The sequence below is a fragment of the Lithobates pipiens genome, unplaced genomic scaffold (genome assembly GCF_037356315.1).
Source record: "Lithobates pipiens isolate NorthernLeopardFrog02 unplaced genomic scaffold, aLitPip1_a1.2 Scaffold_27, whole genome shotgun sequence".
Taxonomy (NCBI): domain Eukaryota; kingdom Metazoa; phylum Chordata; class Amphibia; order Anura; family Ranidae; genus Lithobates; species Lithobates pipiens.
Genome location: NW_027507788.1, coordinates 20,787,903 through 20,803,115, shown reverse-complemented (window position 1 = coordinate 20,803,115; position 15,213 = coordinate 20,787,903). Strand labels below are relative to the sequence as shown.

The following is a 15,213-nucleotide window of genomic DNA, read 5'->3' as shown; positions in this document are numbered from 1 at the left end:
TCGGAAGCAAGGACAAGCCGGAAGCGGTCGGTCTTGTAACCAACATTCGTAATGGAGAATTAACATTCGTGACGCGGCTAATTATGAAATCTCAAAATGCAGCGCACAATTCTCTTCTTCTTTAACCACTTGCCGACCAGCGCACGACGATGTACGTCGACAGAATGGCACGGGCAGGCAAATGGGCATACATGTACGTCCCTTTAAATTTGGCGCCCTGCCATCAGGAGCGCGCCGGCGGCGGCGCGCTCCCGCGCTGGTCGGGACCCCCGTGAGTCCGGTCGCGGGACCCGCGGACTCGATTGCCGCGGGCATCACCGCAATCGTCTCATGGGACGGCTGAATGGAGGAAATGCCGTGTAAACAGCTTTTCTCCATTCTGCCTAGCAACTAGTGACGCTGATCTCTGAATGAATGAATGAATGAATGAATGACTTGTATAGCGCTACCTATACGAACTGAATCGCCTCAGGGCGCTTTTCTTGTCACCATGTGATTGGAGCAGATATCAGTGTTCACTAAATGAAAGCCCAACCCCCCCCCCCCCACAGTTAGTAACACACCCCTAGGAACACTTAACCCCTACACTGCCACCCACTGGTTAACCCCTTCACTGCCAGTGTCATTTACACAGGAATCACTGCATTTATATAGCAGTGATTACTGTATAAATGACAATGGTCCCAAAAATGTGTCAAAAATGTCCGATGGGTCCCCCACAATGTCGCAGTCACAATAAAAATCGCTGATCGCCGCCATTACTAGTAAAAAAAAAAATAATAAAAAATTATTAATAAAAATGCTATAAAACTATTCCTATTTTGTAAACGCTATAACTTTTGCACAAACCAATCAATAATCGCTTATTGAGATTTTTTTTACCAAAAATATGTAGAAGAATACGTATCGGCCTAAACTGAGGGAAAAAATGTTTTTTTATATATTTTTGGGGGATATTTATTTTAACAAAAAGTAAAAAATAATGTGTTTTTTTCAAAATTGTCGCTCTATTTTTGTTTATAGCGCAAAAAATAAAAACTGCAGGGGTGATCAAATATCACCAAAAGAAAGCTCTATTTGTGGGAAAAAAAGGACGTCAATTTTGTTTGGGAGCCACGTCGCACGACCGCGCAATTGTCAGTTAAAGCGACGCAGTGCCGAATCGCAAAAAGTGGTCTGGTCTTTGACCAGCAAAATGGTCCGGTCTGAAAGTGGTTAATGGGATAATAATGAAGCTGCTTTGCTGGTGATACTGATGGGGTTATTGCAAACAAATTTTCAAAGGCTTTTTTTTTCTAGAAATATCAGTGATATCAGTCATGCGACATTGCACCCAAAATAAATTGACGCCCTTTTTTTCCCCCACAAATAGAGCTTTCTTTTGGTTGTATTTGATCACCTCTGTGGTTTTTCTTTTTTGCCCTAAAAAAATAAAAAAAGACAATTTTGAAAAAAAAAAATGTTACTTTTTGATATAATAACTATTCCCCAAAAATATATAAAAAAAGAATTCTTCCTCAGTTTTGACATATTTTTGGTAAAAAAACTTGCAATAAGCGTATATTGATTGGTTTGCGCAAAAGTTATAGCGTCTATAAAATAAGGGAGAGATTTATGGCATTTTTATAAATTTTTTTATTAGTAATGGTGGCGATCTGCAATTTTTATTGGGGCTGAAACATTATGGCGGACACATCGGAAACTTTTGACACTATTTTGGGACCATTGTCATTTATACAGCGATCAGTGCTTTAAAAATGCACTGATTACTGTGTAAATGACACTGGCAGTGAAGGGGTTAACCACTAGGGGCAATGAATGGGTTATGTGTGTCCTAGGGAGTTATTCTAATGTGGGGGTGGGCTTCAAGTCACATGACAGCGATCACTGCTCTCGATGACAGAGAGCAGTGATCTCTGTCATGACACAAGCCAGAGTGGGGAAATGCCTTGATTACATAGGCACTTCCCCATTCTGAGGCTCCGTGACATGATTGCCGGGAGACTGGCGGACATCGAGTTTGCCAGTCCCACGGGCACGGTCACGCTGTACGTGGCGGGCTACCCCCATCTCTTAAAGGGGACGTACAGGTAAGTCCATTTTCCCACTGCTGCCATTGTGCCAACGTATATCGGCGTGCAGCGGTCAGCAAGTGGTTACGATAGCACAGCACTCTCCTCTGTATTTTAGTTTGGTTTGCACAGGCATATGGGACGTGATCAGTGCTAGAAGCTGTCTAGATTAACTAATTGGCATATGTAGCGCTGGTATGCTTGTCTACTAATGTGTATTAGCAATTACAATGAAAGTCTATGGACAGTTCTGTGGCTTAGTGTTTGCCGCCATCTAGCAGCTAAATATAGTTGGTGAGATGAATGATTTTTGCTTTCACAGGCATTGAACTATTTACAGGAAGTGACTGTTATTTACATTGGGGAGTTGACCCTTTTTCCCAGGATGCCGGGTGACCTACCAATGGACACCCTCTCTTGCACTGCATGCTGGGTAGGACATAAAAGGACACCGAGCAGCCATTTTAGGCCTCTGGGGAATGCATGGCCTTCTGTGAGGACTTGTGCGGAGGCCTCCCAGAGGAAGCGGCCTATTGTCTTTGCAGAGCGCAACCCTGCTCGGTTGTGTGAGTGATCTGAAGTGCGAGAAACACAGTGATCGATTGAGAGGATCCAGAGACACTCGTTTGAGCATCGTCAGACCAGGTCCACCTATCGGAACGGAATGGAGTGACAGAGCTGGCTGACGCAGAAGCAAGCTGCAAACACCGGACCCAAGTTACCATACTGAGCTTCCGATCCAGTTGGTGAGCGGGTTGCGACCCACAGTTTTTTTAAACTTTACATCTATACAGGCCTCGCTGGGATACCTAGTCCCACAGAGGTGGAGTATAGCAACTGACACTAGGCAGGCATAAGGCCTACTTGCTATCACATCTCAAGCATTGTACTACATTTATGGAGGCAACACTAGGATCATCCTTAACTCAACTTTAACTTCTTTAACCTTGGATTACTAATTATAAGGAATTTTCATTGCTAGCGAAGATCAGAAGACTACAGACTGAGTACTTTAAGTGAGATCTCATGCATAGCTATAAAAGTAGGGGGAGCTCCCATATATATATATATATATATATATATATATATATATATATATATATATATATATATATATATATATATATATATATATATATATATATATTGTTTGTAACTGTTTTATCAAAATGCATTGTCCTGTCATTCTATGTTGGGATGACAGTACAATTGCTTTAATCACCTAATCACAAATATATATAGTAAAATATACTTTGTACCTCGTTGTGTGGAGTATTGGTTTCACCCAGCAGGTGGAGCCAGTGGATCCTGAGAGGACAATACAGGTATATTGTGATATATTATATTGTACTGTATTTTATTGCACCACAGCGTGTCAAGGGGGCTGAGGCAAGTTAGTGGGGTTTTGTTACTAGAACACAGGCCCAAATCAAACCAGCAACTCCTTCGGGGGTCAGTGCTACACATATATTTATGATAGTCCACAAGAATTTTACTATTTAGATAGTAAAAGCATCGACAGGATATCAAGCCATAATAACTAAGCAGCAGAAAGGCCTCATTCATGAAATTGAGAAATTGCTGGCGGTATGGAATGACGAGCAAATACTAAAAAGAATGAGTCTTTTATTCATTCAAACCAAAGCATGCAGTATTTTTGAGAACTTGAAAGTATACAAAAAGAGAGGAATCGACTGAACATTTACAACAAGCCATGGATGGTTTTCAAAGGTTTTGTGGGAGATTCAACCTCCATAATCGGAGTATCAATGGGGAGGCTGCAAGTGCAGATGTGGAAGCAAGTGAAATGTGGGGTTGAATGTAATGAAATCATCAAAAAAAGTGGCTACTGTCCAGAGCAAATATTGAACGTGGATAAAACTGGAAGTTTTTTGGAAAAAAAATGCAAGAAATTGCCTATGTACACAAAGAAGATAAAACAATGCCCATTTTTAAGGCTTTTAAAGACAGGGTCACGTTGTTGTGGAAATGTTGCTGGGTTCAAGTTAAAGCCTCTTTTCATCTATCATTCATGGAACCCATGTGCAGTGAAGCAGGTTAGCAAGCACACACTGCCTGCGTATTATCGTGCAAAAAACAAAGCATGGATGACACAATCTTTATTTGACGACTGGTTCATCAATTGTTTCATACCCTTGGTCAAGTGTTATTGTCAGCAAAAGGGTGTTCCCTTTAAAATTATCCTCCTGCTTGATAATGCCCCAGGCCACCCCCAGAATCTTAATGACCTACACCCAGGCATGAAGGTAGTGTATCTGCCTAAAAACACAACTACTATCCTCCAACTCATGGATCAGGGTGCAATAGCAGCATTTAAGGCCTACTATTTGCAAAACACCTTTTCCAAAGCTGTAGTAGCAACTGAAATTGATGAAGATAACCTTTGTGATTTTTGCAAAGCTTACAGCATTTTACTCTCCATAAAAAACATTACATCAGCTTGGGATGGAGTGACAGAAACGTGTATGCATGCAGGGTACAGTATATGGAAATAATGCTTACAGCGTTTTGTGAACAATAGCAAAGGGTTTGATGAAACATAGGTTGAAGTTATAAATCAAAAAAGTGTGCATCTTGCTAACATGCTTGACTTAGATGTTAAAGTGACAGATATTAAAGGATTTGTGCAATTTGTTGACGGAGAGTTAAGTAATGAAGATTTTATAGAGTTGGAAGCACTGCAGCACTTAGAACAGGAAGAGGAAGAAAAGGAGGAAACAATGGAAGAAGTACAAAAGAAATTCACAGTTAGGAGGTTAGCTGGCGTGTTCTTAAAAGCGAATGCAACTTTACTAGAGGGTATGGACCCAAATTAGAGGGTATGGACCCAAATGTTAAAATGTCCTCTAAAGTGGTACAGCAGATGAAGGAACTTATGCAATGTTATTGTGAAATTTATGATGAAAAAAAGAAAATGAAAAAAGAAAATTACAAAGCAGAGCACCTCAACAGCATTCTTCTTGCAAGCTACCCATACAAGTTCTATCATTTCCTTGTTGTCTTCTCCCTCATCTACAACTCCCAATGGCCTTGCAACTCCCAATGGCACTGATGACCCTGTTGGTAATTTCAATGAGACCCTGAAGCACTATCACCCTTTGAAGGACACTTGTATATGTTTACTTTTTGGGCACTGTACATCATTGTATCTTGTACAGTACAAGATTTTTGTTTTTTATATTTTTTGTGTGCTGTACTTGTATGCAAATTAAAACAACATTTTTTTTTCAGAATGCAGTACAGTAGTTAAGAATCCCTAAAATATTGATTAATTGCAGCTTCTTGTTTAATGACCAATAACGACCTGACCGATAGAACAGAACCTGGTTGTTAAGTGAGGAGAGCCTGTACAAAGTTCAAATGCTGTCAATGGGTGATGAAAGTTATGACCTGGAAGGAAAGATCCATAAAGGTTTAACAATTGTCAACGTGGAAGACAAGTAAAGTCCCTACTTTGACAAAAATAGTGGAGGGCATTAGCAGGCAGATAGTATCATTTGATGGATACTAAAAACAGAATCCTATGTATGAAGGTCAGTTGGTCACATTTAACTGCTTATCCACCTAAGCATTCTTGAGATATCTTCAGGAAAACTCATGTGTTTACATAAACAGACTCTTCTTCCAAAGAAACTTGCCCCTCTTCAAAATTCATATAAAGGATCTCTGGTTCAGTACTGTACTTTGTTTGCTACCAAAATAAAAAGAAAAAAAATATATAAACATACCCTTCATAAATTAAAAGCAAATCCTGATTATAACGAGTGGTGCGCTCCTCCTGTACAGCATTGTACAGAGCCTTTTAGCCTTAGTGATGGGTGAAGCACTGTGTTAGTGAGTGATTTTACTTCATGGATACCCCTTTCTTTCAATAAATGCTGTTACGTTATGACCCCCCCCCCACAAGCCATGACTATTTATGAAGGTAATATAAGCCAAAGCCATTGGAGGAAGGAAGCCAGTAGCACATTTATTAACAGGACTTGTATGACCAGCCTATTCAGTTAACTAGTCATCTCCATTTGGTGAGTCTATTTCTACAGGGGTTATATCCGTGAATAAACTTTTTTCTTGTTATACTCCTGGGGGTGAAAATCCCTTGGAGATTGGACAGCACTGTGGACACTATTTGGATTGCATTTGCTATGCATTTACACTTATTTCATTTTAAATTTTTGCACATAATACTTTAACAATTATTATATTCTGGAGCATGTTTTCTTTTTATTTACTATTGTTTCAAACTACTTCACACTGCTTGATGAAAGTCATCAAACTGCTTGATGAAAATGAAATAGGCTTTCTAAAAATTAAGATTTTAAACAATTATGATTAAAAGACATTTATAAACATCCATTAACGCAAGCTTTTTTTTACATTAATAACATTAACTTCACCTCTTTAGCATTGTTGGCGAATTTGTTGTTTTCATACACAGGGTCTAGTCGGTGTTCATACTGGTTCTTTGTAGAAATGCGATTCTTGGTTTTATTTATTTCCTCATTGTTCTTGGTCCTAAGAGTATAACAATATACAAATGAATAGTTTAAAACGGACATGCAAGAAACTGTTCACGAGACATGGCAATATTGGCATATGTTTTTGTATTATGAAAGGGGCAAGCGGTTGATGGCCTGAGTGGAGTGAGAGAAGTGTTGACTTGGGCATTTCTCTTTACAGTTTTATCTCTGTGGACACAGTATGGTTGCCTTGGTTGCCATGTAGGACCATTTGATGTATATATATATATATATATATATATATATATATATGTAGCACTAACCCCCAAAGGAGCTGCTGGTTAGATTGGGCTTACCGTTGCCTTCTTTTTCCTCACGGGGTGTCCCGTGGTAGATGGCCCAGTAACTTGAGAGACTGACAACAGATCCACTCAAATGGATTTTATTTGCAAAAGTGTAGACAATGAACAGTCTCTTAAAATGGGACCAGAGGGTTTGGAAAGGAAGTTCAGGTACTCTTAGTGTCAAAGTCAATATTGAACTTGCTTACTTTGACTTCATCCAGAGAATAGCCATTCACAACTGGATGTTCACTCAAGTTGGACAGTCCCTCTCTCACAAGGCCTAGCAGCCAACAAGGTGCTTACTCGGGAACAAGTCTCTGCCACAGACATTGTAGAACATACAAGGATAAGTCTCTGCCACAGACGTTGTTGTAGAACACGTAGGAAAACGAAACATGTAGAACACCCGTGTGATACCTGAATCTTTCAGCCAGCTTGGCGATATCCACGAGAGCGGATTCTCTTGGGTACTTCAGTTCCTCCAGGCTCTTGCTAAGAAACCAACCCATACGTGGTCTTCTTCTGAAGAGTCCTCTCCTGGATAACGTGATCACTGTCTCTCCCAAACCGGAGACGGCACCCATACACCTCAGAATCCTCTTTTAGTTTCCTTGCCTCGGGCTAGGAATCCGCAACCCAGGCCATAGCCTTCCTGGGGGCTGGTCAGGAGGACCATGAAGTCAGTACATCCTTCTGGACCGGAACTCCAAACCACGTGATATCCGCATCTTAAATACCCTCTCCCAGAAAGTACAGCAAGAGCGCCACTCCCACTGGGCAGGCTCCGAGAGAGAGTAACTTAAGCACCCAACCAGACCATAGTTCCATGCCTGCCTGGCCAGGCTGAACATCCCATAGTCCAGTCAGGCTGATGCTGAGGTCCCAATTTAGACAATTGTACCCAAACCAAACTGCAGTTCAGGTGTAACCTTAAATTTGAAAAACACATAGGGCGTGCTCTTCAGGAGCCGGCGCTACACACTCCCCCTGCCAATTTAGACGATGTCCTCATCGTCTGGGAAGGACAGGAAGAAACCCAGAGATAACAAAACTAGCTCTATCAAAAAATAAACCTAGAGTACCTGAATGTTGGGGTAGGAATGGGAAGAGGGAAGGAAAACAATAAACTTTCCAGTATTGTGTGAAGACATTTTTTAGACACAGAATTATCATACATAAAGATAACCACCCAAACTTGTCTACCTAAACCACCCATTCTCCGGCAGCTTAATAGATGCTTCTCGGTGAATCCTAAAAGAGAAAAAAAAAAAACATACAAACAACATGCTGTACACAGACTTATTAGAAGGCAGGGTTCCATCCAATCTCAATGGATCCCTCTCCTCTAAACCTTAAAACTTTTTTTTTTATAAAACAGTGCTAATTGCGCCAAAGCATGCCACCTAGTGGTATGAGCTGCTGAGGTGCAGTATTTCCCTAGAACAGGTTCTGTGTCCAATAAAGTAATCTTGACACTGTGTTTTTTTTTTTTTCTGGTTAACTGGCCCTGTCTAACTACCCCATAGTTCTATAGTTCCAGCAGAAAATGCAAAAAGATAAAGACCAAGAGAAACTCTCTTTGCAAATTCAAAGACTTGACTGAGGAATAGTTCACCAGTAGAAACAGGGATCAGGCAAAGTTAAATCTTTCCCCTGTGCATCCACAGCAGTAATGAAATAAACTGCACTGTCTTTCAGAGGTGTCAGCAACGACAGGTATCACCGCTGTGGAAGACCTCACCGAAGGGGCGAAGATGGCTGAATCCTCAGCTGTCACGCCCGTGGCCCAGTCCACACGGTAGGCCCTTGGTAGTACGATTGACTGCTCCACTTTAAAGAAATACTCCCCACAGGCAGAACAATGGACAAATGGCCAGGGATTCACCAACAGTCTTTCACACTTTCCACACAACATCCCCAGGGCCTCAACATCTCCCGATGCATACAGGACAAACCGCCCTTAAGGGGCCAGATGAATCCCTGTATCGGTCAAAGTAGCTCCTGGGAGTCTCACTCCCATCATACCTTCTCTCAATGGCATATGGGGTCCCATGCTGGGCGGCATTCTCGGTACTTGAAACATTTTCACGTTGAGAGCCTTTTCCTCCAACACTGTGAGAGAAAAACTAGACTAGGTTCTTCTCCTTATCAACTACTCTCTGACATAATTAAAATAGACACAAAACCCTCTTCTGCACTCGCATTGCTAGGTATAGTCCTTGACAGCTTCCACCCTTATGTAAGATGTATTGCCTCCCATATCCTCATTGCAGCCAGACTAACAATAGTTTTCAACTGGAAATCTACAGATGCTCCTGCCAGGGGCGAAGTGATATCCCTGGTGCATACTCATGGCTCTTATGAATGTATGTTTGCCTCCTCTGAAGGATGTCTATCCACAACTCAAGCTAATGGGTCTCAATATCTTGCATGGTTTCACCAGAACTCTATTAACTTGTCCTAACTACATCCATATACAACTTATGCCGCGTACACATGATCGGAATTTCTGACAACAAATGTTGGATGTGAGCTTGTTGGCGGAAAGTTCGACCATGTATATGCTCCATAGAACATTTGTTGTCAGACTTTCTGCAAACAAATGTTGGCTAGCAGGTTCTCAAATTTTCCACCAACAAATGTTTGTTGTCGGATTGTCCAATCATGTGTACACAAGTGTGTTGGACAAAAGTCCACGCATGCTCAGAAGCAGAAGCGGTTGGTCTTGTAAACTAGTATTCGTAATAGAGAATTAACATTTATGACGTGGCAAATTATGAAATCTCCAAATGCAGCGAACAAGTCTCTTCTTCTTTAATGGGATAATAATGAAGCGGTTTTGCAGGTGATACTGATGGAGTTATTGCAAACAAATTTTCAAAGTTTTTTTTTTCAAGTGATATCAATAATATTATTATGTTTTTTTTTTTTTTTTTTGTGCAAGTTACCTCAACACCATTATCCTGTAGTTTTTAAGAACAAAGATACAACTATGTCGGTGTTCCTTGTTAATTTTACATTGTATTTTATAAAATGTAACCGCCTACTCCCAAACTGTCATTTGAAGTAAAACACATCGCCAAGTATTATTCTACACAATTTTTTTATTGTGCATTAAGAAAAAAAAAAAAAATAGACATGATATCTGCCAATAGAACTTAACCAAAATGTGCATTCTATGCATCCAAAAATATAGAAAATATACAAAAGCAAATCATTATTCAACCCAAAAAAAAAAAAAATGTCAAAGCAATAACTTCAAGGTCAATAATAAATAACATGTTATCTCCTCTGACATGTCTGGTTAATGAACAGCCATTCAGAAACCAACTGAAAAACGCAAAATGAAAAATGCAAAAAGAAAAGCGTGAAGCAACACTCACCAAACTTCTACTAGCACAAAATTAGCAGAAGGCGCCCAAAGAGCTGAAAAACCACATAGTACGTCTAGTACGTCGCTATGTTCGTAATTGTTGGCCAACATTTGTGTGACCGTGTGTATGCAAGACAAGTTGGAGCCAAAACCCTTCAAACAAAATTCCACCGTTTTGTTATCAGAAAGAAAGATCGTATCTACGGGGCATTAGATTATTCAGCTGTACCTGTCCACATTCTGTGCATTATGTAGTAGCTTTTACTCCCTGTTCTGTCCATCAGATGTTATGTTGATTATTTGAACCTTTGTTGTTAAATTTACATGTAAAGTGTGCAATTTACATAAGAAAATCCTAAGTGGTGTGCAGGCTCCATCTAGCGTTCCTTTTTGGTATTTCTGCAGTTGTTCTGTTTATTTAGAGTTACTATGTGTAGTTAAGGTAGTTGTCAATAAGCAGGGACTTCTGGGTAGAATTTTCACAGGAAGTGAACCAGTCACCATTTTTACAAGACATTGCAGGAAGCAAAACATGTCTTTCTCAATCCGTTGCCATCACCCCTTAAAGAACTTAAAAAGTATGTTTTTACTATCTGATCCTATATTGTATATTGTTGTTATGGCAACGTATGCTGTTTTGTATGCAATATTGTACTTATTGAGGTCTATTTCTGTTATTTTGTAGTTTCACCTGGCTTGTTCTAATAAAACTGAGATCAAATAAATATGATATGTGAAGTTATTGGGACAAGAAGGTTTAGCTATATGTCCTTGAGACAGAACACTCCCCATTGTTATTTGCCTCAATGTTACTTCTCAGGGTCTATTAGTAAGGCAACCACTTTGCCACGTTAATTTACATTCTCTTTCCTTTGTTAAAATCCAATAAAAATCTATTGAAAGTAAAATAACAAACAGTGTAACGTTACATTACTTCAACACAAATGTTTCTTTGAGGTAGCTACTGATTGATTAAAGTGGAGGTAAACCCTCTCCTATACCCAGTGAATTGAATAGCCTCAAATGATACACAGAGATTAAACAAATCTCCCTACATAAATTTTACATGTATATCTGCTTTCTTCAGCTTTCTGCATTATTTATAAAGTGCACATCGTATTAGAAAATGTTCTTCCTGTTTCAGCAGTGGGAGGGGAGTCTGGGCTTACACTGTTTGTGAGCTGATTGGAGGAAAGGTACACACCCCCTTCACATAGGCAGAGGAATGAAGAAACTTGCAGAGCTGAACTGTGATTAGACAAGCTCTCTGCTAATCGATCTCTATGCACCCACCACAAAAAAAATCCAGCTGCTTTTATCTCTTGTGTCATGCTGATAACAGATGAATGAAGCAGCAGAAAAAAAAAACACGAGACTTGGAGATAGATAATTAAACACTGCAGATATATGTGCCCAGGTCAGATTTCATGAATGGGATTTACAATCACTTTAAAGCAATTTCTTTGCCAAATAAAAGTCAATATCCCACCTATAATAATATCTCACCTGCTATGCAACAGAAGCGTTAGTGTTACAGCAACCAACAAGAGGGCAGCGATTCCGACTACACCAGCAATCACAAAATACTTGGTATTACTCGCTACAATAAAAGATACATATGCAGTTATTTAATTAGCAATTCCACACTATATATTCTACTGAATTCTAAATACAAAAATTACTAGTCATTAAAAGCAGAACTAAGGGCAGAAAAAAAAAAAACACCAATTCAGTATTAATGTATAAGAAAACATTAAGGACGTGTTCATGCTGGAACCAGCTCCGGATCGCAGAAGAGCGATGCACATCTCTGTTCCCCATATGAGGGCCGAATCTATATCTGAATTTGGCCCTGAAACGGAGCCAAAGACGCACAGAATTTCTATGCAGTGCGCTCCGCAGCTCCAACGGAGATATGTGAAACGGCTCCATAGGGAGCCAGTCACGTTCTTCTGCTATGCGAATTGGATGCGGGGAAATCCACATCTAATTAGCATAGGTGTGAACCCAACCTCAGTGATTTTTAAAAGCAACTAATCTAAGACTGGATTCACATCTATGCATTTTTAGTGCTTTTTGCATGTTGCAGATTTTGCACTACAGTCCATTTAACATGGTTTCCTATGAACCACGTTCTGTAGTGCAAATGTCTCAACATTTCTGCAAGTGTAACAAATAATTCCTATAATGCTTTTAATATGCATTCAGTAGTTTCCTTGTTGCCTTTCCCTGGGCAAATGTAACACCCCTAGTATTAGTTCATATGAGAAAAATCCACGTATGAAACAAAAAATAAATAAGAAATGGTAAAATCATAATAAACATATAAAATGTATAAAAAAAAATCACACTATATTATAATTATACAATTGAGTTATGACTCAGACTCTTTACATTTGCACTATATGAGAGTGTGATTTTAACTATATATTATGAGCTGGTTTGATCCAACATCTTTTGACCACTTTAAGAACGGGCCTCTTTTTTAGATTTGGTGTTTACAAGTTAAAAAACGTTTTTATTGCTAAAAAATTACTTAGAACCCCCAAACATTATACATTTTTTTTCTAACACCCTAGAGAATAAAATGGCGGTCCTTGCTATACTTTCTGTCACACCGTATTTGCGCAGCGGTCTTACAAGCATACTTTTTTTTTTTTAAAAACACTTTTTTTAATTAAAAAATAAGACGACAGTAAAGTTAGCCCAATTTTCTTTTTCTATATTGTGAAATGTCATGCTTCAAAATTGTGCCTGCTCGTGGAATCGCAACAAACTCTTATCCTTAAATATATCCATAAGCGACACTTAAAAAATTCTACCGGATGCATATTTTGCGTTACAGAGGAGGTCTAGGGCTAGAATTATTGCTCTCGCTCTACCGATCGTGGCAATATCTCACGTGTGTGGTTTGAACACCGTTTTCATAGGCGGGCGCTACTCGTGTATGCGTTTGATTCTGCAAGCGAGTTTTTCTTATTTATTTTACCTTTTATTTTTTATTTTTACACTGTTTTAAAAAAAATATATAAATTGTGTCATTTTTATTCCTATTACAAGGAATGTAAACATCCCTTGTAATAGAAAAAAGCATGACAGGACCTCTTAAATATGAGATCTGGGGTCAAAAAGACCTCGGATCTCATATTTGAACTTAAATGGAGAAAAAAAGAAAAGAAAAATGTGTCATTTTGAAAAAATGACAACAAAAAAATGTGCCTTTAAGACGTATTTGCGGAAGTGACGTTTTGACGTTGCTTCCGCCCTGCTATGGTATGGAGTTCCATCTCTATACCAAGCAAGGAGACAGATGCGATCGCCTCTGCCACTGCCTGACGGCTCCGGTAAGTGGCGGAGGGTACAGAGACCACTTTTATCTTGTAGCCGCCTGCCGGCTGCTAGCTGCTGCCATAACAACTATATCCGTCCCCAAATTAGGGACGTACATCGGCGTGCGGCAGTCGGCAAGTGGTTAAACCTTGTGTAAACAATAAAAAAAAAGAATTGTTTTTATGGATTTTTTTTGTTCATGTTAGTGATATCTGGTATAATTTCCTAGACAAGTGTTTCTCAACTCCAGTCCTGAAGGTGCCCCAACAGGTCATGTTTTCAGGCTTCCCATTATTTTGTACAGGTGATTTGATCAGTTTCACTGCCTTAGTAATTACCACAGCCATTTCATCTGAGGGAAATCCTGAAAACATGACCTGTTGGGGCGCCTTGAGGACTGAAGTTGAGAAACACTGACCTAGACATATTTAAAGTCCCTTTAATTTGTTATCTGTATCACTTTCTATATTATTTGGGATGATGCTCCCAGCACCTTAGGAATTAGATACCTTATAATCCTACCACCATTAATTTATTTATTTGCAACAGTACATATAACTTACATTGCACGATGATATTGATGGTTTGATTCATGGCCCCAACATTATTTTGAGCCAAGCAATGATATTTATCTGCCCCACTGGCTGGTATTTTGCTCAGATAGAGCATAAGTTCGCTCCCATTGCCCTCATTGAGCACGTTCCTCTCTCCCTTCATCCAGGTCACATGAGCTCCTGGGTTACTGTCCACCATACATTTCAGAGCCAGTGAGCTTCCTTCTTGTACTGTCACTTCCTGATTTGTGGTGCGGTCAGTGCTGGTGTGGTTTTGTATTTCTGTAAGACAAGAAAAAAAAAAGTTATTAACCACTTCAATACAGGGTATTTTCACCCCCTTCCTGCCCAAGGCAATTTTCAGCACTGTGGCACTTTGAATGACAATTACGCGGTCATGTGACGCTGTACCCAAATACATTTTTTTAGATTTTTTCCCTACAAATAGAGCTTTCTTTTGGTGGTGCTTGATCACCTCTGCGGTTTCTATTTTTTGCGCTATAAACAGAAGAGTGATACGTTTTTTACTTTTTGCTATAATAAATATCACAAATTAAAAAAAATTATAATAATAATTTTCCTCAGTTTAGGCCGATATGTATTCTTCTACATATTTTTGGTAAAAAAAAATTGCAATAAGCATATATTTATTGGTTTGCACAAAAGTTATAGCATCTACAAAATAGGGGATAGTTTTATGGCATTTTTTTTTTTACTAGTAATGGCGATCTGCGATTTTTATCGTGACTGCGATATTGCGGCGGACACATCGGACACCTTTGACACCATTTTGGGACCATTGGCATTTATAAAGCGATCCATGCTATAAAAACGGTAAAAATGTCACTGGCAGGGAAGGGGTTAACACTAGGGGGCGATCAAAGGGTTAACTGTGTGTCCTAGGGAATGATTCTAACTGTAGGGGGAGGGGACTCACAAGGGGAGGAGACCGATCGGTGTTCCTCTGTACTAGGATCACATGATCGGTCTCCTCTCCTCTGACAGGATGTGGATCTGTGTATTTACACACACAGATCCACGGTCCTGCTCGGTTAATGG

The 15,213-nt window shown here is 39.6% G+C and overlaps 1 protein-coding gene across 1 annotated transcript in view; it reads right to left on the bottom strand.

Moving 5' to 3' along the window:
* Positions 1–3,681: 3,681 nt before the first annotated feature.
* Positions 3,682–15,213, bottom strand: part of LOC143933376 (sialic acid-binding Ig-like lectin 13) — a 41,030-nt gene continuing 29,498 nt past the window's right edge. Inside the window, exons 9-12 of the mRNA XM_077456244.1 lie at positions 14,164–14,436; positions 11,777–11,870; positions 6,491–6,608; positions 3,682–5,784 (exon numbers count right to left, since the gene is read on the bottom strand). Of these exons, the coding sequence (XP_077312370.1) occupies positions 5,689–5,784; positions 6,491–6,608; positions 11,777–11,870; positions 14,164–14,436 (581 nt within the window). The 3' untranslated portion in view covers positions 3,682–5,688. The remainder of the gene's footprint in view (positions 5,785–6,490; positions 6,609–11,776; positions 11,871–14,163; positions 14,437–15,213) is intronic.